The following is a 25,544-nucleotide window of genomic DNA, read 5'->3' as shown; positions in this document are numbered from 1 at the left end:
TGCACAAACTGTCAGAAACCGTCTCAAGGAAGCACATCTGCGTGTTGTTGTCCTCACCAGGGTCTTGGCCTGACTGCAGTTTGGTGTCGTAACCGACAAAAGTTTTCTGTGGACATTTTTAAAGTAGTCATTGTGCACAGAGTTGTATGGTTTGTTTAACTTTGCAATCAATGTTTTTTGTTTGACATACTTATAAAGTGAAAAATCATAGTCTCCGTGTCATTCTGTTACTGTGGATTGCCCATATCTATCGGACTAAATACTTTCCAAACAACAGAAAGCCTTCCAGACAGATTCACTGAAATGACCTGCATTATCTGATCATCTTTTTTTTAACACCAAAACATCAACATCAATGTTTGTGTTTTTTTTTTTACCTGAACCCAACAACCTTTTCCCCAACCTTAACCCACCTCCCTTCAGCAACCAATCACAGCCTGTTTACTATTTTCACCCTACCATGACTGAGCACCAAACTCCACCGCCCCAACAAACACACCCAGGGAGCATACTCAAGCACAGGGGGCTGTTTCGTAACACAGAGGGAAAATAAACAACAGCATCCAAACATGAGTCCCTGTGTAGCCCCAGTAGACATGCTTTACAGTAGCTCAAAGACCATGGAATCCCCAGCCAGCCAGCCGCCCCATTTAGTGCCACTATGTCAGAGCATTGTGTTCTTACTTCACTCTTATTTATAATGTAATCTCCTTACAGCCCCTCTAGACTAGGGCTCTCCGTACTTCAAGTTGGAGAGTATTGGAACCACACTGCAGGTTGACTTGTGTAATAGATAAAGCCAACAGTGTTTACAAGAACATTTTAACTATGAAATGGATATACCGTATATACCCCAGATATTGGTTCTCTACAGACATAACAGTTATATTAAAAGCATCTTGTGCGGTCAACACTGTGTTGCGACCTCACGTAAGGCCTCAAGTCATTATGTGCCAATGCCAATCGCCTACGCACCTTGGGTAGAAGGCAGCGCTAGGTGGGCAGAGTATGGGCCAAAGCAGCCTGGTAGGATGCCAATGTGGCAGGCTGCTGTCATCTGGGCTGTATATTTATGGCAGTGGGCACAGCAGGGTGGGTCTGTGGATTGGGTGTGGGCTTGTTGATTAACAATGTGGTAACACCGTGGTGAAAGAGGCCATTTTAAATGCGTTTATAACTACAGTATGTGTAAGCTCTTGCATTTCGTGAAGGTGCCTATGAAAATGTCTACTGTGCTGCTACTACTACTACATAATTATTATTTAAGATATTAATAGTACATTCAATTATAACTTGAAAGCTTATAAGCACTTAAGTAATAGCTTTCATATGGTAGACACCCAAAATGAAATAGCATCACATCACTGTTTAGACATAATGTTTTATCTCAGATTCCCTCTTTCAAATGAATTCTAACACTTTCATTGAAGACATACAGATGTCAGTTGGACCAGCGCCAGCTATCAAAATCACCCTCCCTCTCTTACTCGGTCAAACGCTAAAGCAGCAGACGGACAGAAAATGAATAAATCTGCTGCACTGCATTCAAATGTATCTGAAATGCATCCAAACACATCAGCAACCGTTGTTTTCTATACAGTAGCTTAATAACTAACACAAGATAGATATTGGTCTCCACTACAACATACAAGTGTCAAGTTTCTCGGGAAATGCAGCCTTACAGTAGGCTACACCTAGGTTTCTAGCGAACCGAAGGTTACAAATCAACTGTCAAAATGTAGTTCAATCGTGGCCTGGGATAGTCTAGCGGTTAGGGCCACTGCCTTCAGCATGCACATGTAAGCCTACCCTGTATGCGTGGGTTGGATTCCGGCCGAAATAACTCAATCGACTGATTTTAGTTACACATAATTAAAAAATCCCCATAAAATCAGTCAGTTTCAGCTAGAGATATCAGGTTTGCGTTGGCTACGTCTCAATCCACCGCATTTGCCAATGTCGGCCTTCCCCATCTGCTGCGGAAGGTGACCGAGCTACAGCGGTGTTTGTCAGACCATGAGACATCACAAAAATCGGTATTCTCACGAAAACGTCTGTAGCGTTTTGCCTACAACCTGTTATGACCACTCTATAGAAAGGGAAGACTTTATTTCAATTGTACGTAATGCTTGTCAAACCTTAGTCTTTCAAAAAGGACTAAGTTGTTCCGATGATAATACCAAACAGAGGGCGAAGGTATCTTAAAAGACTTTGGTTGCCAGCAGGAATAAGAAAACACCAACATCATCTTTTAGGGAGAGGTATATATTAAACAATCCCTATCACAGTCTGCTGTCCCAACATGCTTCAAGATGGCCACCATTGTTCCTGTTCCCAAGAAAGCCTAAGGTAACTGAACTAAATGACTTCTGTCATTGTGAAGTGCTTCGAGAGACTAGTCAAGGATCATATCACCTCCACCCTACCTGTCACCCAAGACCCACAACAATTTGCTTACCGCCCCAATAGGTCCACAGACGATGCAATCGCCATCACACTGCACACTGCCCTATCCCATCTGGACAAGAGGAATACCCATGTAAGAATGCTGTTCATTGACTACAGCTTAGCATTCAACACCATAGTACCCTCCAAACTCATCATTAAGCTTGAGGCCCTGGGTCTGAACCCCGCCCTGTGCAATTGGGTCCTGGACTTCCTGACGGGCCGCCCCCAGGTGGTGACGGTAGGAAACAACATCTCCACTCCGATGAACCTCAACACTGGGGCCCCACAAGGGTGCGTTCTCAGCCCCCTCCTGTACTCCCTGTTCATCCACGACTGCATGGCCATGCACGCCTCCGACTCAATCATCAAGTTTGCAGATGACACAACAGTGTCAGTGTCTTGATTACCAACAATGACGAGACAGCCTACAGGGAGCAGGTGAGGGCCCTCAGAGTGTGGTGTTACCTCAATGTCAGCAAAACAAAAGAGATGATCGTGTTCTTCAGGAAACAGCAAAGGGAGCACCCCCCTATCCACATCGACAGGACAGCAGTGGAGAAGGTGGAAAGTTCCTCGATGTACATATCACCGACAAACTGAAATGGTCCACGCACACAGACAGTGTGGTGAAGAAGGCACAACAGCGCCTCTTCAACCTCAGGAGGCTGAAAAAATGTGTCTTGTCACCGAAAACACTCACTAACCTTTACAGGTGCACAATTGAGAGCATCCTGCCGGGCTGTATCACCGCCTGGTACAGCAACTGCACCGCCCACAACTACAAGGCTCTCCAGAGGGTGGTGTGGTCTGCACAACGCATCACCGGGGGCAAACTACCTGCCCTCCAGGACACCTACAGCACCCGATGTCACAGGAAGGCAAAAAGGATAATCAAGGACAATAACCACCCGAGCCACTGCCTGTTCACCCCGCTACCATCCAGAAGGCGAGGTCAGTACAGGTGCATCAAAGCTGGGACAGAGAGATTGAAAAACAGCTTCTATCTCAGGGTCATCAGATTGTTAAACAGCCACCACTAGCACAGAGAGGTGGCTGCCTACCTACAGACTTGATATCATTGGCCACTTTAATAAATGGAACACTAGTCACTTTAATAATGTCACTTTAAGAATGTTTACATATCTCACATTACTCATCTCATATGTATATACTGTATACTGTATCCTACACTATCTATTCTTTACTATCTATTGCATCTTAGCCGCTCTGTCACTGCTCATCCATATATTTTATACTTATATATTCTTATCCCATTCCTTTACTAGATTGTGTGTATTAGGTTTTGTGGAATTTGATAGATATTATTTTGTTGTTGTTATTACCTGTTAGATACTGATGCGCTGTCGGATCTAGAAGCATAAGCATTTCGCTACACTCGCAATAACATCTGCTAACCATGTGTATGTGACCAATAAAATTTGATTTGGTAATGAGGTGACCAATAATGGTTGCTATTGAGATCAGCTGTGCGGGTGAATTTAGCGCATATTGATGGTTTAACGAGACATCAGCTGGCGATAATCTAGTGCTATCGATGGTATAGGCCCCTTGTTATTTTTATTATATTCCAATACATTCTGAAGGCTACCCGTTAGCCTATCCATTGTCACATAATGAATGGTGTGAAAACCGATAGATTACTTTTTGTGTTTCCATGGCTGAGCTGATTTGGGCCTTCAGTTGATTGACAGCTTGTTGAACAGCTAATTTCACTATTCGCGCCAACCCCGTCTCTTTAATCAAACGACAATGATTTGGTCATTATTTTCAAGAATCTGGCACTTTGCCACACCCATGTGTTAATGTTAAAATCCTCCCACTGCTAAATGGCATATTGTTAGACCTAGCCTATATTGTCATTATCCTGTGTGATCATTATATCATTTATAAGCCTATCATGTTTTGCTGACGAGCACAGACTGAGTCATTCCACCTTAAAAAGCACACGAAAAAGATTGTTCTGAAATTGTTTCTGTTAGAAACAGAAAGTGTGCATTCCTACAAGATTATTTTATTGAAATAAAATGTGATCTCTGAGAAATTAAGCTAATTGATTGCACCCAAATTGGCCATTTTAATTTATAGGATTCATATAATATTCAATAAATATATATAGTACCTAAAATCCAATTTGGACAAAACTTATTTCTAGGTATGGTACTGCATTGTATACAAACACCACTTCCACCACTTCCGATTGTAAATATTTCTTCAGCCATTCAAATCCTCCTGCAGCAGGATTATTTTCCTCCTGTACAGGGTGGCTTGAGAAGAGGTGATGATCAAATATGGCTTATGCCTATTCTGTAAATGCTATTAAGTTTTTAATGTAAATCTTACATGAGGGATAACACAGCATATCCTGTGAAAGATCAGTGCTGCTCTGGAACACAGACACAGTGCTGCTGCTGCTCCGTTCAGAGTCAGTCTGGCCTTTTCCCTGACTCAGTGTCCTCATAAGTCTGGTAGCACCACATGCCCCTGGCAGTCGACTCCCTCGCCCAAATCTTTCTCTCTCTCTTTGGCTCTGCCTGAGCAACATCCTATTGCTCAGGATCATTAAGAGACTGCCGGGTATTAACAAGTGGAATGGGTTTGGGTGCATCGTACAATTGAATACTGCAGTAGATGTGTAGGCGTTGAACCCGTCAGGTTTTCTGAGGGTTTCACGGTAACAGCTGATCTTTGTACTGTTCAACATTTTTTGGACTCCATAGAGACAGGAAGGGCAGCCCTCCTGTATCTGTCAAGAACAGGTTCGACCACTGTGGGCCTTACTTTTGCCTCTTTTGTGTTATCTGTACATCAGGGGAAAAAGGGATTGGGATAAGCTATCTTGTGTGTGCTTAGCTCTGAGCTGCAATGTGTGACTGACTATTCTCTTGCTGGCTGTCTTCTGGGCTGAGCAGTCATCTGTGCTGTGTTAATGCATACTCACTGCTCATCTGTGGCAGAAAGAATGGGAGCCCAGGGCTTGTCTGTCTCTGTCTGCTCTGCCAGGCTCTGGAACACAGACAAACAGTGCTGCTGCTGCTCCGCTCGGAGTCAGTCTGGCCTTTTCCCTGACTCAGTGTCCTCATAAGTCTGGTAGCACCACATGCCCCTGGCAGTCGGCTCCCTCGCCCAAATCTTTCTCTCTCTATTTGGCTTTGTCCTTCTTTCTCACATCCTATTGCTCACCCCCACTCCCAATTTCTCTCTCATCCCCTCTCTCCCAATCTCTCTTTTGTTCTCAGTCCCATCCCCCCTCCCCCTTGTCTCGCCTTTTCATGAATCCATCTCTTCACTCTGGAAGTATCTCTGATCCTCGCTCCCCTTGTCTTTCTGCGTCATCATGACACAGATGGTCGGGGCAGCAGGTTTTTAGCAGTCAGACGTTATGGGACATCAGTGCTATAGAATTTTTGTTAACATAAGATCCATATCTGCCCATTTAATGAATGAAAACCGGTATCCATTCAGGATTTAAAATGGGGATGCATATCTTTGCAAAACGGCTGGCAATCCTCCCCATGCAGGGTCATTCTAAATCTCCTGTGACGTTTTGCAGCCATATAGAGCATGGCTGGCTCCGAAGCTTCTAAATGATTCACGATAATGGCTACATGTAGTAAGTTATGGCTGGAACAAGACACATGCTATATTTATGCTTGTTCCTCCTCAGTTATGGCATATGCGGAGCTTGTGAGATCTCTCGTGTGTGTTTGTCTCCCCCTGTAGATCAGTCAAGGTAATGTCCCAGGTGTTGAGAGTGCTTCACTGGCCATGGACACAGAGGAGGGAGTGGAGGTGGTGTGGAATGAGGTGCTCTTCAATGACAGGAAGATCTTCAAGGCACAGGAGGTACGTCAGACATAAGCTGTGCACCCTATTCCCTATATAGTGCACTACTTTTGACCAGGGGTCATAGGACACTATATAGGGAATATGGTGCCAATTGGGATGCAGACAGGGTTTCTATTGTCATTGGCTATATGTTCCATTCAGAGGAGGCTGGTGGGATGGGATATGGGAGGACGAGCTCATTGTAATAGCTGAATCAATGGAACGGAGTCAAACATGGTTTCCATAGGTTCGATGTGTTTGATAACGTTCCATTTATTTCATTCCAGCCATTACAATGAGCCCGTCCTCCCATAGCTCCTCCCACCAGCCTCCTCTGGTTCAATTATATGTACTTTCATTCTCCAGAGAAAGCTCACCAATGGAAGTAGAAGTCAATGATTTATAAGTGCATATTTTGGCGAACCACCTATTACTGTACATACAGTACCAGTCAAAAGCTTGAACACCTACTTATTCAAGGGTTTTTTCTTTATTTTTTACTATTTTCTACATTGTAGAATAATAGTGAAGACATCAAAACGATTAAATAACACATATGGAATCATGTAGTAACCATGAAAGTGTTAAATCAATCTAAATATATTTTATATTTGAGATTCTTCAAAGTAGTCACCTCTTGCCTTGACAACAACTTTGCACTCTCTTGGCATTCTCTCAACCAGCTTCACCTGGAATGCTTTCCCAACAGTTTTGAAGGAGTTCGCACATATGCTGAGCACTTGTTGGCTGCTTTCCCTTCAGACTGTGGTCCAACTCATCCCAAACCATCTCAATTGTGTTGAGGTCGGGGGATTGTGGAGGCCAGGTCATCTGAAGCAGCACTCCATCACTCTCCTTCTTTGTCAAATAGCCCTTACACAGCCTGGAGGTGTGTTGGGTCATTGTACTGTTGAAAAACAAATGACAGTCCCACAAAGCGCAAACCAGATGGGATGACATATAGCTGCAGAATGCTGTGGTAGCCATGCTGGTTAAGTGTGCCTTGAATTCTAAATAAATCACAGACAGTGTCACCAGCAAAGGACCCCAACACCATCACACCTCCTCCATGCTTCACGGTGGGAACCACACATGCGAAGGTCATCCGTTCACCTACTCTGCGTCACAAAGACACAGCGGTTGGAATCAAAAATCTCAAATTTGGACTCATCAGACCAAAGGACAGATTTCCACCGGTCTAATGTCCATTTCTTGTGTTTCTTGGCCCAAGCAAGTCTCTTCTTTTTGGTGTCCTTTAGTAGTGGTTTCTTTGCAGCAATTCGGCCATGAAGGCCTGATTCACGCTGTCTCCTCTGAACAGTTGATGTTGAAATGTGTCTGTTACTTGAACTCTGAAGCATTTATTTGGGTTGCAATTTCTGAGGCTGGTAACTCTAATGAACTTATCCTCTGGAGAGGAGGTAATGCTGGGTCTTCCTTTCCTGTGGCGGTCCTCATGAGAGCCAGTTTCATCATAGTGCTTGATTGTTTTTACGACTACCTTGTTAAAAGTTCTTGAAATTCTCCATATTGACTGACCTTCATGTCTTAAAGTAATGATGGACTGTCATTTCTCTTTGCTTATTTGAACTGTTCTTGTCATAATATGGACTTGGTCTTTTACCAAGTAAGGCTATCTTCTGTATACCACCCCTACCTTGTCACAACACAACTGATTGGCTCAAAAGCATTAAGGAAAGAAATTCAACAAATGAACTTAAAGGCACACCTGTTAATTGAAATGCATTCCAGATGACTACCTCATGAAGCTGGTTGAGAGAATGCCAAGTGTGCAAAGCTGTCATAAAGGCACATTTGTTTAACACTTTTTTGGTAACTACATGATTCTATATGTGTTATTTCATAGTTTTGATGTCTTCACTATTATTCTACAATGTCGAAAATAGTAAAAATAAAGAAAAACCCTTGAATGAGTAGGTGTGTCCAAACTTTTGCCTGGTACTGTATGTACTCAAACCTCTCCCCACCCCATCTGTTTTTCAGGAAAAGATAAAGGAGATGTTTGAGAACCTGATGCAGGTTGAGCACCCAAATATAGTGAAGTTCCATAAGTACTGGCTGGACATGAGAGAGAGTCAAGCTCGGGTATGTCTGCTATCTATACTAAACAAAAACATAAACGCAACATATAAAAGTGTTGGTCCCATGTTTCATGTGCTGAAATAAAATATCCCAGAAATGTTCCATACTCACAAAAAGCTTCTTTCTCTCAAATGTTGTGCATAAATGTGTTTACATCCCTGTTAGTGAGGATTTCTCATTTTCCAAGATAATCCATCCACCTGACCGGTGTGGCATATCAAGAAGCTGATTAAGCATGATCATTACACAGGTGCATCTTGTGCTGGTGTAACTGGTGTGAAATGGCTAGCTAGTTAGCGGGGTGCGCGCTAATAGCGTTTCAATCGGCGATGTCACTTGCTCTGAGACCTTGAAGTAGTTGTTTCCCTTGCTCTGCAAGGGCCGCGCCTTTTGTGGAGCGATGGATAACGATGCTTCGAGGGTGGCTGTTGTCGATGTGTGCAGAAGGTCCCTGGTTCGAGCCCGGGTAGGGGCGAGGAGAGGGACGGAAACTATACTGTTACACTGGGGACAATAAAAGGCCACTCTAAAATGTGCAGTTTTGTCATACAACACAGTTTTGATGGAGCGTGCAATTGGCATGCTGACTGCAGGAATATCCACCAGAGCTTTTGCCAGATAATTTAATGTTAATTTCTGTACCATAAGCCGCCTCCAATGTTGTTTTTAGTGAACTTGGCAGTACGTCCAACCGGCCTCACAACCGCAGACCACGTGTGACCACGCCAGCCCAGGACCTCCACATCCGGCTTCTTCATCTGCGGGATCATCTGAGGCGGGGAAGGGGGGTGCTGAGGAGCATTTCTGTCTGTAATAAAGCCCTTTTGTGGGGAAAAACTAATTCTGATTGGCTGGGCCTGGCTCCCCAGTGGGTGGGCATGGCTCCCAAGTGAGGGGGCCTATGCCCTCCCTGGTCCAGCCATGGTTGCGCCCCTGCCCAGTCATGTAAAATCCATAGATTAGGGCCTAATGAATTTATTTAAATTGACTGATTTCCTTCTAAATTGACTGATTTCCTTCTAACTCAGTAAAATCTTTGAAATTGTTGCATGTTGCGTTTATATATTTTTTCATAATAGATCATTCTCACTCACTCTCGGGAAATGTTTCTCTCCCTTCATCTCCTGGTTTGGTCTGCAGACTGATAGTATCTCTTTCTGCTAATCTGTTGGACAGGTCATCTTTATCACAGAGTACATGTCCTCAGGAAGCCTGAAGCAGTTTCTCAAGAAAACCAAGAAAAACCACAAGACCATGAATGTCAAGGTCAGTGTCTCTCCCATAGGGGAAATACCCTGTGACATCCGTGACACTAGTCAGTTAATGACATACTTGTTGATTCCCACAGTACCATGAGTTGGGTTGTGTTCAGTAGGGAGGAAACATTTGAAACGGGGAGGTACTACCTGAACTGTCCAATAAGAACACAGATTTACATTCTCCGTTTGAAAACGTTTTTCTACCTTGAGCCCTACTGAGCACGGCCCTGATCAGACATTAGAGGATTATACTTTGGTAGTTCCCTTTGTCGGTCAGCTCCGTATGGAAAAAGTGGTAAGCAAGTTAGGTCCAAATAAATAGATTTTCACCAAGTCAAATGTATTTATTATATTAGAGGTTTCGTGATGCTTTTATCTAAACCAAAGTAGATCATTTAAAGATTGTTCAATACATCAGTTGGGGTCTCTATAAGCTTCAATATGAGGTCCTAAACCTAGAATGAAAGTGCATCCTTGTAGCTGTGTGGGCTAATATAGACAAAATGCTTGGAATAAGTTGAACCAATGGCCATGTGGTAAGTTGAGCAAATGGCAAATTTAGCAAATTGAAGTGTTTTCTTCCCAGGCGTAAGGCATTATTGCTGGGATATGAGGTAACAACAGGGCCTGGGGTATGAGGTAACAACAGGGCCTGGGATATGAGGTAACAACAGGGCCTGGGATATGAGGTAACAACAGGGCCTGGGATATGAGGTAACAACAGGGCCTGACCTATGGTAATTGTAACGTTCTTTGCTTCACGGAAACATGGCTCACTCGAGAGACGCTAACGGAGTCGGTGCAGCCAGCTGGTTTCTTCACGCATCGCGCCGACAGAAACAAACATCTTTCTGGTAAGAAGAGGGGCGGGGGTGTATGCCTTATGATCAACGAGACGTGGTGTGATCATAACAACATACAGGAACTCAAGTCATTCTGTTCACCAGATTTAGAATTCCTCACAATCAAATGTCGACCGCATTATCTACCAAGGGAATTCTCTTCGATTATAATCACAGCCGTATATATTCCCCCCCAAGCAGACACATCGATGGCCCTGAACGAACTTTATCTGACTCTTTGTAAACTGGAAACCACACACCCTGAGGCTGCATTCATCGTAGCTGGGGATTTTAACAAGGCTAATCTGAAAACAAAACTCCCTAAATTCTATCAGCATATCGATTGTGCTACCAGGGCTGGTAAAACCTTGGATCATTGTTATACTAACTTCCGCGACGCATATAAGGCCCTCCCCCGCCCTCCTTTTGGAAAAGCTGACCACGACTCAATTTTGTTGCTTCCAGCCTACAAACAGAAACTAAAACAGCAAGCTCCCGCGCTCAGGTCTGTTCAACGCTGGTCCGACCAATCTGATTCCACGCTTCAAGACTGCTTCGATCACGTGGATTGGGATATGTTCCGCATTCCGTCCAACAACAACATTGACGAATACGCTGATTCGGTGAGCGAGTTCATTAGAAAGTGCATTGACGATGTCGTACCCACAGCAACGATTAAAACATTCCCAAACCAGAAACCGTGGATTGATGGCAGCATTCGCGTGAAACTGAAAGCACGAACCACTGCTTTTAACCAGGGCAAGGTGACCGGAAACATGACCGAATACAAACAGTGTAGCTATTCCCTCCGCAAGGCAATCAAACAAGCTAAGTCCCAGTATAGAGACAAAGTAGAGTCGCAATTCAACAGCTCAGACACAAGAGGTATGTGGCAGGGTCTACAGTCAATCACGGATTACAAAAAGAAAACCAACTCCGTCGCGGACCAGGATGTCTTGCTCCCAGACAGACTAAATAACTTTTTTGCTCGCTTCGAGGACAATACAGTGCCACTGACACGGCCCGCTACCAAAACCTGCGGGCTCTCCTTCACTGCAGCCGAGATGAGTAAAACATTTAAACGTGTTAACCCTCGCAAGGCTGCAGGCCCAGACGGCATTCCCAGCCGCGTCCTCAGAGCATGCGCAGACCAGCTGGCTGGTGTGTTTACGGACATATTCAATCAATCCTTATCCCAGTCTGCTGTTCCCACATGCTTCAAGAGTGCCACCATTGTTCCTGTTCCCAAGAAAGCTAAGGTAACTGAGCTAAACGACTACCGCCCCGTAGCACTCACTTCCGTCATCATGAAGTGCTTTGAGAGACTAGTCAAGGACCATATCACCTCCACCCTACCTGACACCCTAGACCCACTCCAATTTGCTTACCGACCCAATAGGTCCACAGACGACGCAATCGCAACCACACTGCACACTGCCCTAACCCATCTGGACAAGAGGAATACCTATGTGAGAATGCTGTTCATCGACTACAGCTCAGCATTTAACACCATAGTACCCTCCAAACTCGTCATCAAGCTCGAGACCCTGGGTCTCGACCCCGCCCTGTGCAACTGGGTCCTGGACTTCCTGACGGGCCACCCCCAGGTGGTGAGGGTAGGTAACAACATCTCCACCCCGCTGATCCTCAACACCGGGGCCCCACAAGGGTGCGTTCTGAGCCCTCTCCTGTACTCCCTGTTCACCCACGACTGCGTGGCCATGCACGCCTCCAACTCAATCATCAAGTTTGCGGACGACACTACAGTGGTAGGCTTGATTACCAACAACGACGAGACGGCCTACAGGGAGGAGGTGAGGGCCCTCGGAGTGTGGTGTCAGGAAAATAACTTCACACTCAACGTCAACAAAACAAAGGAGATGATTGTGGACTTCAGGAAACAGCAGAGGGAGCACCCCCCTATCCACATCGACGGGACAGTAGTGGAGAAGGTGGAAAGTTTTAAGTTCCTCGGGGTACACATCACGGACAAACTGAATTGGTCCACCCACACAGACAGCGTTGTGAAGAAGGCGCAGCAGCGCCTCTTCAACCTCAGGAGGCTGAAGAAATTCGGCTTGTCACCAAAAGCACTCACAAACTTCTACAGATGCACAATCGAGAGCATCCTGTCGGGCTGTATCACCGCCTGGTACGGCAACTGCTCCGCCCACAACCGTAAGGCTCTCCAGAGGGTAGTGAGGTCTGCACAACGCATCACCGGGGGCAAACTACCTGCCCTCCAGGACACCTACACCACCCGATGTCACAGGAAGGCCATAAAGATCATCAAGGACAACAACCACCCGAGCCACTGTCTGTTCACCCCGCTATCATCCAGAAGGCGAGGTCAGTACAGGTGCATCAAAGCAGGGACCGAGAGACTGAAAAACAGCTTCTATCTCAAGGCCATCAGACTGTTAAACAGCCATCACTAACATTTAGTGGCCGCTGCCAACATACTGACTCAACTCCAGCCACTTTAATAATGGGAATTGATGGAAATTATGTAAAAATGTATCACTAGCCACTTTAAACAATGCCACTTAATATAATGTTTACATACCCTACATTACTCATCTCATATGTATATGTATATACTGTACTGTATATCATCCACTGCATCTTGCCATCTTTATGTAATACATGTATCACTAGCCACTTTAAACTATGCCACTTTATGTTTACATACCCTACATTACTCATCTCATATGTATAGACTGTACACTATACCATCTACTGCATCTTGCCTATGCCGTTCTGTACCATCACTCATTCATATATCTTTATGTACATATTCTTTATCCCTTTACACTTGTGTGTATAAGGTAGTAGTTGTGGAATTGTTAGGTTAGATTACTTGTTGGTTATTACTGCATTGTCGGAACTAGAAGCACAAGCATTTCGCTACACTCGCATTAACATCTGCTAACCATGTGTATGTGACAAATAAAATGTGATTTGATTTTGATTTGTGACAAAGTGTTTGTTAGGTGTTAAGCCTGTGTTAAAAGATTATTACAATTATTTAAAGGCAAAAAAGCGATTGTGGTTGTGTTGAATTGTGTTTGGGAAATAAAAATAGACATGGTTTTTAAAAAGGTAGTGGTAATATTAACTTACCCTGTCCTGCTGCTCAACTTACCCCATACCCAGGGTAAGTTGTGCCAATTTGGGGACAAGCTATGTTTTTAAAACTAATGTTTACATGAATTCTGATTATTTCCAGTGATACACAACATCCTGAAATATATGTAGATATCTTTGTTAGAAAGAACACTATATTTCCCTTGACGGAGAGATGCTGAATGTAAAAAATGGCTAAACCTAGCCCACTCTGCCTTTCAACACAGCGATGGGGGAGTTTGTGCACTAGCGCCCTCTACTGAAGAACATTAGAATCAAGCTTGGCAAGGCCAATGAACACGATTCACTCCTTCAATTCTTCCGCTCTTCACCTTGAGCTGAGCAGAACAATACAGGCATTTCTTAAACAAACATTGGAATATGACATTTATCAGGCTTTACTCCAACTTAACTGTCCCAGAAGGGCGTGCTCATCCTTCTGGACATTGTTTGTTAAAGTTTGGTTAACTAGTTTTGTGAAGTTTCAATTTGTTATTTATTATTCTGCCTGTTTAGGCTCGCTAACTGGTTGTAATCGGGGTTGGTTAGGTTACTTTTTAAAATGTAGTCCATTACATTTACTAGTTACCTTTCCAATTTTTTTTATCGGTAACATAGTTTTTGGATTACCCAAAAGCAGTAACGTAATCTGATTAGTTTCCATGACTTTTGGATTACTTTCCTCTTAAAAGGCATTAGAAGAAGACAAAAAGGATCCATCAAACGCATTTGGTGTCATCATCATAGTGGTCTCTGACTTGTGGTTAAACTCGCTCAGGTGTAACAAACTTAAACTTGCGCCTATTTTCAATGCTGAATTGAATATCATTGAGAAAACAGGTGTCAATGTATTTTTTTCTCCCAACCATCCTTTCTGAAGATATAATCATCTAATTTTTCAAAATTATCTGTAATCTGATTACTAGTAACGTAACAGATTTACAGTTTTTGGGGAATCAGATTACTTGTAACTCCCCAACCCTGGTTGTAAGTAAAATGACTGGCACGAACGAGTCGACATAGTCTGTTAAACTGGGTCACAACCTTGCCCACAGTCATGCTGTTTCACCATGTTTTTGAATGATACTCGCAAGTGTTGTCTTGTATGTCTCGGCTGGGTGCATGCTCAGGCTGCTCTGGATCGAACCAGCAGCCTTCACCCCTAAGGTCATGACTATGTCCTACAGGTCTCTAGCTTTTGAACTTTTTCCATTTCTGCCTCCTCTGTTTGCTTCTGAGGAGCAACGAAAGTTACATGCCCTATGGCCGGTAATGGCATTACGCAGGTATATTGAGCGGACCAGGGGTGTCAGTTTGTGCGACCAACTGTCTGTTTTGGTAGTCCGGCTTGTGGTAGAGTGCTTTCTAAGCAGCGTCTCTCCCAATGGATTGTGGAGGCTATTGCTCTGTCATATGACAGCAAAAGGCAATAATGACCTACACCAGGGGTCTGGTGGCGTCTTGGGTGTTGTTTAAAGGGTTGCCTGTAGGAGATATTTGTGCTGTGGTGAGTTGGGCATCACCACGCACTTTTGTGAAGGTCTATCGCTTGGATGTCACTGCCCCCAGTGTAGCCCATATCGTGCTTTCAACTGGGGCATGAGAAGGTCATTAGGCAGGGCAGATTGCAGATAGGCAGATTGCACAATACCCAAGTACCACAGGTTTTCCTGTCGGGTTGGAATTCTGGGTAGGCCATTTCATTTGGTGTCCACTTGGGGCGTGATTTCATATCCCCATAGCTGTGTTGTACCGAGTTGACCGACTGAAATGGAATGTTCCATTATGACTATAACTACTGTTCCCTGAAGGAGGGAAACAAGGTACAACACCTGTTTGGCCCCATGCTGCCTAGTTCTGGGCTCAGTGAAGTGGGGTACTGAATTGAAAGGATGAATCCTTGTCAGGCGCGATTCTAATGTTATTCAGTAGAGGGTGCTAGCGAGCCAACTCCCCATAGCTGTGTTGTACCTCGTTTCCCTCCTTCAGGAAACAGTAGTTGCAGTCATAACTGTATGTTTACTGTTCCCGCATACTTAAACCATATTACACTTTTTAAGTGTCTGCTGTTCACTCTGTCATTCCAGGCTTGGAAGAGATGGTGTACCCAAATTCTCTCTGCCCTCAGGTAAGACCAATAACTTTCCCTTTCTCTCATCCCCTCGATTTATATCCAATGGCAGTCTGAACTATTAATCTAAGACTGGGGTCTTTAACTCTTGTTCCAGTCCAGCACTAACATATCTGATTTTACTAAATCATGTTCCAGCAGCTCTCCAGGGCCAAAGTGTTCAGTCAAGTGAATGGATCTTCAATTGCCATCTTATTTACCCCCAGTTACCTGCACTCCTGTGAGCCGCCCATCATCCATGGCAACCTGACCTGTGACACCATCTTCATCCAACACAACGGCCTCATCAAGATTGGCTCAGGTCTTACACCGCAGACGTTCTACCTAATCTTAACCCGAACCTAACTACAACCTAAACCTAACCCTGTGGTAGCATGCATTAGGAACAGTTCAATTGTGACTTGAGAGCTTCATCTGAATAAACGGTAGCAGTAACAGTTAGCATTGCATGCTAGCAATCCCCTATACTGTACATTGTGCGTACTACAATTGCCCAAATATGTATTATCATTATCTATGCAACTGAAGTTAATACTGGACACCCTGCTCTTTTCTATCCACAGTATGGCACCGGTTGTTTGTGAATGGTAAGAACCATATAAGTGTGCCGTACATCTAATTCTCAGTGAACGCCACAATACTCTTGTGTGGTCTGGGTTTGGTTTTCTAGCTGTCTGTCTTGTCCTCCCAGTGTTTCCGGAGGCCAGTGTTCATGGTAAAGTCCGTGCACACCGAGACGAGCAGAGGAACCTGCACTTCTTCTCTCCTGAATACGGCTGTGAGTGTTTTACTGAGCCTTCCTCGATTCTGATACAGTATTGTACTGTATGTCTGGTCTTCATGCTTTTATTGGTTGCCAGTTTCACTCCGGAATTTCCCACCATGCTGTGACTAGGCAGTTAATATCCTACATGTTAGAATAAACGTTCTCTCTCTCTCTCTGTGTCTAGCGGCTGAGGATGACTATGCCATTGACATCTTCTCCTTCGGGATTTGTGCTCTAGAGGTGAGCACCCAGCTGCAATAGTTTATAAATGTATTATAAACCTTACTCTCCGTCCTTACGGACGCTAAGAAAATTATTTAATTCTGATCAATGAATTTTGTCTTTTAGGACAGTGAAGCACTGCTAGCAAATCTGAGCTTTGTGTATATAAAACAATTATATTGTTAAGTTATTGAAATGTGTAGGCCTGTCACAATCCTTGCCACAGAAAATATTACCATCAGGAAATGGAGAGTTTGCTCTTCATTTTCTTTATTGCTCTCTTAAAGTTTTTCCATGTGTAGGCTTACACAGGAAAAAGGGTACATTACAGTAGTAAGGTAATAGGGCCTAAAGCATTGTGAATTCCACTACAGTAGCACAAACATCACCTATCAAGTATTCATGATCAAAACAGTGGCTTCTGATACCCAAGTGCCTGCCATGATCAGGCACACAAACATAACACCAAAATCTTGCTACAGACCTTCTTTACAGCACATCTTTCAAAACAATATTTTGGGTAATGCATTTCCTTTGGAATTTACCTTGGGTTGAGGTTTGTTTGAATGACAAATAAGTATTTGAACGTTCGAGCTCTGGAAAATGCCACGTGAGAGAAGACTGGGGCAGGAAGGTATATGCAGACTTTGTCAAATGTTTGTCCTTATGCATTATTAATTGTCACTGAGTATGACCGACGTAGTGGAAACAGAATCCTCTCAGGGGTGAATGGAAAATCTTTAAAAAAAAAATAGATATTATAAATATTAGCATTATATAATTAATGACAATGGTTATGAAAATTAACAGAAGCCATTCAAAGCATATTACCGATGCTTGTTTATTCATGAAAAGCAAAATTCAAAACATTGGGCGCGGGAAAAAGTCAAAGGATCCTAGAAGTAAGGCAATTGTTTGTCAAATCTAGAATAAATCTAGGCCTACATGTATATCAAATCTATATTAACTACCATTCAAAAGTTTGGGGTCATTTAGAAATGTCCTTGTTTTTGAAAGAAAAGCAAATTTATTGTCCATTAAAATAATGATCAAATTGATCAGAAATACAGTGTAGACATTGAGTTGCAAAGAAAAAGACATATCTCAGACTGCCCAATAAAAATAAAAGATTAAGATGGGCAAAAGAACACAGACACTGGACAGAGGAACTCCCGGAGTCGCCTCTTCACTGTTGACGTTGAGACTGGTGTTTACGGGTACTATTTAATGAAGCTGCCAGTTGAGGACTTGTGAGGCGTCCGTTTCTCAAACTAGACACTAATGTACTTGTCCTCTTGCTCAGTTGTGCACCGGGGCCTCCCACTCCTCTTTCTATTCTAGTTAGTCAGTTCGCGCTGTTCTGTGAAGGGAGTAGTACACAGCATTGTAAGAGATCTTCAGTTTCTTGGCAATTTCTCACATGGAATAGCCTTCATTTCTCAGAACAGAATAGACTGACAAGTTTCAGAAGAAAGTTCTTTTTTTCTGGCCATTTTGAGCCTGTAATCGAACCCACAAATGCTGATGCTCCAGATACTCAACTAGTCTAAAGGCCAGTTTTATTGCTTCTTTAAACCAGAACAACAGTTTTCAGCTGTGCTAACAATTACAAAAGGGTTTTCTAATGATCAATTAGCCTTTTAAAATTATAAACTTGGAATAGCTAACTCAATGTGCCATTGGAACACAGGAGTGATGGTTGCTGATAATGGACCTCCAGCTACTTTCCAGCTACAATAGTCATTTACAACATTAACAATGTCTACACTGTATTTCTGATCAATTTGATGTTATTTTAATGGACAAAAAATGTGCTTTTCTTTCAAAAACAAGGCCATTTCTAAGTGACACCAAACTTTTGAATGGTAGTGTATGTAGGCTAAATGTAGCCAAATTCTTTCGGGTAAATGTCATGATCTGTGATCAATTTAGAATAGGTTAGTTTAATAGCCTACTGTTGCATGATTATTGTTATACACACTGAGCGGCTGGACCTACGCTTTTATATGCTTTGCCTTGGGCGCAAAATGGCGTCATAATGGCATTGCCATAGTTAATTTTTTTTTTTTTAAATGTAAATCTTTGTCAAACCCAATATAAATAGTCACCCGGGGATTTATTTAATGGTCATTTGGAATGTCAAGTCAATGAGCATTTTCGGTAAATAATACAAAACATTGCGGAATATTAAGTCGCCAGTACCATGTAACAGGATGATGCGCTTCTTTTAAGAAAATCTGTGCAAAATTGTAGGAGTAGACCCTGCTTAGTGTATTATAATATAGATGTGTTGCATTGTCTTCTTTGTAGACCTTCAAGTTGTGTTCACATGTCCTCTCTCTGCCTAATATTTTTTTAATTTTTTAAATTTTTTACCCCCTTTTCTCCCCAATTTTCATGGTATCCAATTGCTAGTAATTACTATCTTGTCTCATCGCTACAACTCCCGTACGGGCTCGGGAGAGACGAAGGTCGAAAGCCATGCGTCCTCCGAAACACAACCCAACCAAGCCGCACTGCTTCTTAACACAGCGCGCCTCCAACCCGGAAGCCAGCCGCACCAATGTGTCGGAGGAAACACCGTGCACCTGGCTCCCTTGGTTAGCGCGCACTGCACCCGGCCCGCCACAGGAGTCGCTGGTGCGCGATGAGACAAGGATATCCCTACCGGCCTAACCCGGACGACCTTAGGCCAATTGTGCGTCGCCCCACGGACCTCCCGGTCGCGGCCGGCTGCGACAGAGCCTGGGCGCGAACCCAGAGTCTCTGGTGGCGCAGCTAGCGCTGCGATGCAGTGCCCTAGACCACTGCGCCACCCGGGAGGCCCCTCTGTCTAATATTTCAGACACTGTGTATAGTAGAACACACCACACAGACCATACAAATACACCCATGTCCATCAGTGGTGTGTATTCATGAATGCCAAGGGAAGCCAGTTTGGATTTGGCTTCAGACCAATCACATCACATTAGAAGTTGTCGTTATCCTCCGGTAGCTAGCTAGCTAAAATTGTCCCTTTCCTAAATTCGTCATGGATGGAGATAGGGATTTGGACTTGTGGTTTTACTTAATTCTCCATACTGGCCAATGATTATAACGGCGATTCTGATCAAACCATGAATTCATACATTGTGCCCCTGGCCTGAGAGGATGTAAGTTCAACATGTAGCTAGATGTAGAAATGTTAGGCTAATGTTAACTAGCTGGCCTGGCGCATCATTGCGCTTAAAAGGGAAGTTAGGCTAGCGAGCAAGCATTTTAGCCAGGTGGCCTAGGACAACAAAAACTAAAAGCTTGTATCACAGAGTCATAGACCGTTTAGGCAACATGAAAGAGGAGGATGGTACTGGCATTTCTCTGCAAGTAGAGTCTCACACACACATAAATCATTACCATGGATAGCCACATCATATAGCTTATGTTGATTGGACTAAATTGTTTTTGTTATCTTTTAGTTGTCACTGTATTAGACTAAGCATAGGTGATTAGATGATGTTGAAATGGTGCTGGAATAGTGGAAGCAGCGCCTGTTTTCTTTGCAACTTGGTAACTCGCCTTGGTTATAAAGCAATAGTTAATTAGTTGTCGGAAGAGTTAACTTGCTTGACCTTGCTGTATGTCATATAACTGTTTGTTACATGCAATATATTTTTACGCATTCACCGGACAGATGTTGCTCTTTGGTTTTGTGATGAAACAAAGGTGTGGTGGAATTTATTCTGCCATTGTGTCTTCTTATTGTCTCGGCCTTAGGTCTATATATCACAGTGTCAAGGCATATGAACTAGCAGGTTATAAAGCAAACAACGCAATTACGGTTGAAGTCGAAAGTTTACATACACTTATGGTGGAGTCATTAAAACTAGTTTTTCAACCACTCCACAAATGTCTTGTTAACAAACTATAGTTTTGGCAAGTCGGTTAAGACATCTACTTTGTGCATGACACAAGTAATTTTTCCAACAATTGTTTACAGTTGTATCACAATTCCAGTGGGTCAGAAGTGTACATACACTAAGTTGACTGTGCCTTTAAACAGCTTGGAAAATTCCAGAAAATGATGACATGGCTTTAGAAGCTTCTGATATCATTTGAGTCAATTGGAGGTGTACCTTTGGATCTATTTCAAGGCCTACCTTCAAACTCAGTGCCTCTTTGCTTGACATCATGGGAAAATCAAAAGAAATCAGCCAAGACCTCAGAAAAAAAATTGCAGACCTCCACAAGTCTGGTTCATCCTTGGGAGCAATTTCCAAACGCCTGAATGTACCACGTTCATCTGTACAAACAATAGTACGCAAGTATAAACACCATGGGACCACGCAGCCGTCATACCGCTCAGGAAGGAGACGCGTCCTGTCTCCTAGAGATTAACGTACTTTGGTGCGAAAAATGCAAATCAATCCTAGAACGACAGCAAAGGACCTTGTGAAGATGCTGGAGGAAACGGGTACAAAAGTATCTATATCCACAGTAAAAGGAGTCCTATATCAACATAACCTGAAAGGCCGCTCAGCAAGGAAGAAGCCACTGCTCCAAAACCGCCATAAAAAAGCCAGACTACAGTTGCAAACTGCACGTGGGGACAAAGATCGTACTTTTTGGAGAAATGTCCTCTGTTCTGATGAAACACAAATAGAACTGTTTGGCCATAATGACCATCGTTATGTTTGGAGGAAAAAGGGGGATGCTTGCAAGCCGAAGAACACCATTCCAACCGTGAAGCACAGGGGTGGCAGCATCATGTTGTGGGGGTGCTTTGCTGCAGGAGAGACTGGTGCACTTCACAAAATAGATGGCACATGAGGTAGGAAAATTATGTGGATATATTGAAGCTACATCTCAACACATCAGTCAGGAAGTTAAAGCTTGGTCGCAAATGGGTCTTCCAAATGGACAATGACCCCAAGCATACTTCCAAAATTGTGGCAAAATGGCTTAAGGACAACAAAGTCAAGGTATTGGTTGGCCATCACAAAGCCCTGACCTCAGTCCTATAGAAAATGTGTGGGCAGAACTGAAAAAGCATGTGCGAGCAATGAGGCCTACAAACCTGACTCAGTTACAGCAGCTCTGTCTGGAGGAATGGGCCAAAATTCACCCAACTTATTGTGGGAAGCTTGTGGAAGGCTACCCAAAACGTTTGACCCAAGTTCAACAATGTAAAGGCAATTCTACACTCAATTAGTATTTGGTATGTAAACTTCTGACCAACTGGGAATATGATGAAATAAATAAAAGCTGAAATAAATCATTCTCTACTATTATTCTGACATTTCACATTCTTAAAATAAAGTAGTGATCCTAACTGACCTAAAACAGGGAATTTTTACTAGGATTAAATGTCAGGAATTGTGAAAAACTGAGTTTAAATGTATTTGGCTAAGGTGTATGTAAACTTCCGACTTCAACTGTATCACAACACATAGGGGGAAAAAAGCCATATTACAACCTGCCTCACCTGCTTCCCTGGTGATTTTACCCATGCACCGCTTCTGATGTCCATTCTTAACATAACCTCATTTATTTATAGATGGCTGTCCTGGAAATCCAGGCTAATGGGGATGCTGTTGTGTCCAAGGAGGCCATCACCAACGCAGGCCAGTCTTTGGAGGATCCCCTCATGAGAGTGAGTCTCACTCATGTTTCCTTTCATGGACCCAAATATAGCCTAGCAACACAGTGGGCAAATGCACAAAACACATGAATCTTTCTCTGATTAAAACAAACACGTTGTCAATTGGATTTATTTAACTAGGCAAGTCAGTTAAGAACAAATTCTTATTTTACAATGATGGCCTACCGGGGAACAGTGGGTTAACTGCCTTGTTCAGGGGCAGAACGGCAGATTTTTACCTTTCGGTTACTGGCCCAACGCTCTAACCACTAGGCTACCTGCCGCTGTCAATAGGGACAGGAGTTTTCCTTGACTACGTGACCTGACCAGGAAACCAGACAGAGTTTTTCCTTGTTAGGTCACATGGTCAGGAAAGAAAGCCATCTGGTCAAGTTAAATCAAACTTCACATTTTAAATGGAATTTGACATGCTTTACATTTATCAAACCCTAACCACTACACTGCATAGCTTTAACTTGGCTCCACTCCCTCTTGTAGGAGTTCACCCAGTCATGTGTACGTCATGAAGCCAAGCAGCGGCCCACAGCCCACGACCTGCTATTCCACCGCGTGCTGTTTGAGGTCCACTCCCTCAAGCTTCTGGCTGCCCACTGCCTCATCAGCAACCAGTGTGAGTGTTTCCTCAGTCCTCACCTCTGGAGCCCCAAAGCACACAGCATGCAGTATGTGGAATTGCCGTTTGAGTGATTCCTCACGAAACCCAGGCAAAAAAAATACCATGATTTTGGGGATGTTCACGACATTTCATCCATAGAATTGGAGGAAGGATTTGATATTTGTATCTAAAAGCATAATTGAGAAATAAAACCTCTTGAGCTGACAGCCGTTTTGCACGGTTTTGATATGGCTGTATTCAACAATCTACCAAGAAGGCAATATTTTGAATAATGTAGTAGTTTTTCACCCCCTCAAAGCTATGGCCTTTCGCTTTCACTTGAATTTTTTTGTTTATGTCAAAGAACAAAACACTTTTCAACCCATATGATCTAGTATATAAAACAAGTATAATAAACCATATTCAAATATGATATCATACTTTACAATAGATATATATAGTTACAATCAGTTTTAGGAACATGTGTATATTGGTTCCTAACTTCCCTGAAAAGTTGCATATCACGGGGGCTATTCGATGCTAATGCAGAACGCCACAGGATGTTTTTGTGCTGGTCAAGGACAGACAGGTCTGGAGTGAACCAAGGGCTATATCTACTCCTGGTTCGACATTTTTTGAATGGGGCATGCTTATTTAAGATGGTGAGGAAGGCACTTTTAAAGAATAACCAATAACCTCTACTGACGGGATGAGGTCAATGGCACTACCGGGCATGATGACTCCTTGCTGTCCCCAGTCCACCTGGCCTTGCTGCTGTTCCAGTTTCAACTGTTCTGCCTGCGGCTATGGAACCCTGACCTGTCCACCGGTCGTGCTACCTGTCCCAGACCTGCTGTTTTCAACTCTCTAGAGACCGCAGGAGCGGTAGAGATACTCTTAATGATCGGCTATGAAAAGCCAACTGACATTTACTCCTGATTATTATTTGACCATGCTGGTCATTTATGAACATTTGAACATCTTGGCCATGTTCTGTTATAATCTCCACCCGGCACAGCCAGAAGAGGACTGGCCACCCCTCATAGCCTGGTTCCTCTCTAGGTTTCTTCCTAGGTTTTGGCCTTTCTAGGGAGTTTTTCCTAGCCGCCGTGCTTCTACACCTGCATTGCTTGCTGTTTGGGGTTTTAGGCTGGGTTTCTGTACAGCACTTCGAGATATTAGCTGATGTACGAAGGGCTATATAAAATAAACTTAATTTGATTCCAGGATACCCCGGCCAGGTCGATTAGAAAGGCCTGTTCGCTGAAGTGTTTTAGGGAGTGTTTGACAGTGATGAGGGGTGGTCGTTTGAACGCAGACCCATTACGGATGCAGGCAATGATCGCTGACATCTTGGTTGAAAACAGCAGAGGTATATTTGGAGGGCGAGTTAGTTAGGATGATATCTATGAGGGTGCCCGTGTTTATGGATTTGGGGTTGTACCTGGTAGGTTCATTGATAATTTGTGAGAGATTGAGGGCATCAAGCTTAGATTGTAGAATGGCCGGGGTGTTAAGCATGTCCCAGTTTAGGTCACCTAGCAGCACGAGCTCAGAAGATAGATGGGGGGCAATCAATTCCCATATGGTGTCCAGGGCACAGCTGGGGGCAGAGGGTGGTCTATAGCAAGCGGCAATTGTGAGAGACTTATTTCTGGAAAGATGACATTTTAGAAGTAGAAGCTCAAATTGTTTTGGTACAGACCTGGATAGTAAGACAGAACTCTGCAGGCTATCTCTGCAGTAGATTGCAACACCGCCCCCTTTGACAGTTCTATCTTGGCGGAAAATGTTATAGTTAGGGATGGAAATTTCAGGGTTTTTGGTTGTTTTCCTAAGCCAGGAGTCAGACACGGCTAAGACATCTGGGTTGGCAGAATGTGCTAAAGCAGTGAATAAAGCAAACATAGGGAGTAGGCTTCTAATGTTAACATGCATGAAACCAAGGCTTTTACGGCACTGTCAAATTTGGCATATTTATTACATTTTGGCCTTACACAGGCCTCCTTTTAGACTGCGTAATGTTTAATTTGTAAGTGCTACAAACCAAAATTGGTGTCAGATGAAGCTTTACTGCTTGTTCGATAATATGAGTAGTATTTTGATTTCAATAACTTTCCTACATTAATTTATGAATATTGAAAAATATGAATTGAAAAAACTAATGTTTTTATTTAATAATTGTTACCTATATTGTTGAACATAATATGCTCTACGGGCATATCAAAGTTCCAGAGTGGAACCTCTGCTAGTTTTAAAGTTATGACCCATTTTATACAGAGAAATTGGTATAGGTAATGTAACCAATCACAACCCTCCTTTTACTTGTATCATTGCACATCCTGCAAATCGCCAGTAGGGGGCGACCATTTTGAATCCATTTTCACATTCACTCATTGGTAATGCTTACAAGTTGGATCATAACAGTAAAAGTAGCAGAGATTCCACTCTGGAACATTATTATCTATGCATAATCACTTTACCTCAACCTACATGTACACATTACCTCAATTACCTTGACTAACCGGTGCCCCCGCACATTGACTCTGTACCGGTACCCCCTGTATA

The 25,544-nt window shown here is 43.3% G+C and overlaps 1 protein-coding gene across 1 annotated transcript in view; it reads left to right on the top strand.

Moving 5' to 3' along the window:
• The window catches only part of LOC120028066 (nuclear receptor-binding protein 2-like), a 92,298-nt gene that overhangs the window by 63,555 nt on the left and 3,199 nt on the right, over positions 1-25,544 (top strand). The window contains exons 2-11 of the mRNA XM_038973218.1: positions 6,190-6,312; positions 8,299-8,400; positions 9,574-9,663; positions 15,712-15,752; positions 15,962-16,056; positions 16,319-16,342; positions 16,447-16,533; positions 16,706-16,761; positions 22,277-22,372; positions 22,859-22,991. Of these exons, the coding sequence (XP_038829146.1) occupies positions 6,190-6,312; positions 8,299-8,400; positions 9,574-9,663; positions 15,712-15,752; positions 15,962-16,056; positions 16,319-16,342; positions 16,447-16,533; positions 16,706-16,761; positions 22,277-22,372; positions 22,859-22,991 (847 nt within the window). The remainder of the gene's footprint in view (positions 1-6,189; positions 6,313-8,298; positions 8,401-9,573; positions 9,664-15,711; positions 15,753-15,961; positions 16,057-16,318; positions 16,343-16,446; positions 16,534-16,705; positions 16,762-22,276; positions 22,373-22,858; positions 22,992-25,544) is intronic.

The sequence above is a fragment of the Salvelinus namaycush genome, chromosome 33 (genome assembly GCF_016432855.1).
Source record: "Salvelinus namaycush isolate Seneca chromosome 33, SaNama_1.0, whole genome shotgun sequence".
In the NCBI taxonomy this organism is placed as follows: domain Eukaryota; kingdom Metazoa; phylum Chordata; class Actinopteri; order Salmoniformes; family Salmonidae; genus Salvelinus; species Salvelinus namaycush.
The sequence above is the reverse complement of the archived record's forward strand: the minus strand, read 5'-3'. Positions and strand labels throughout refer to the sequence as shown.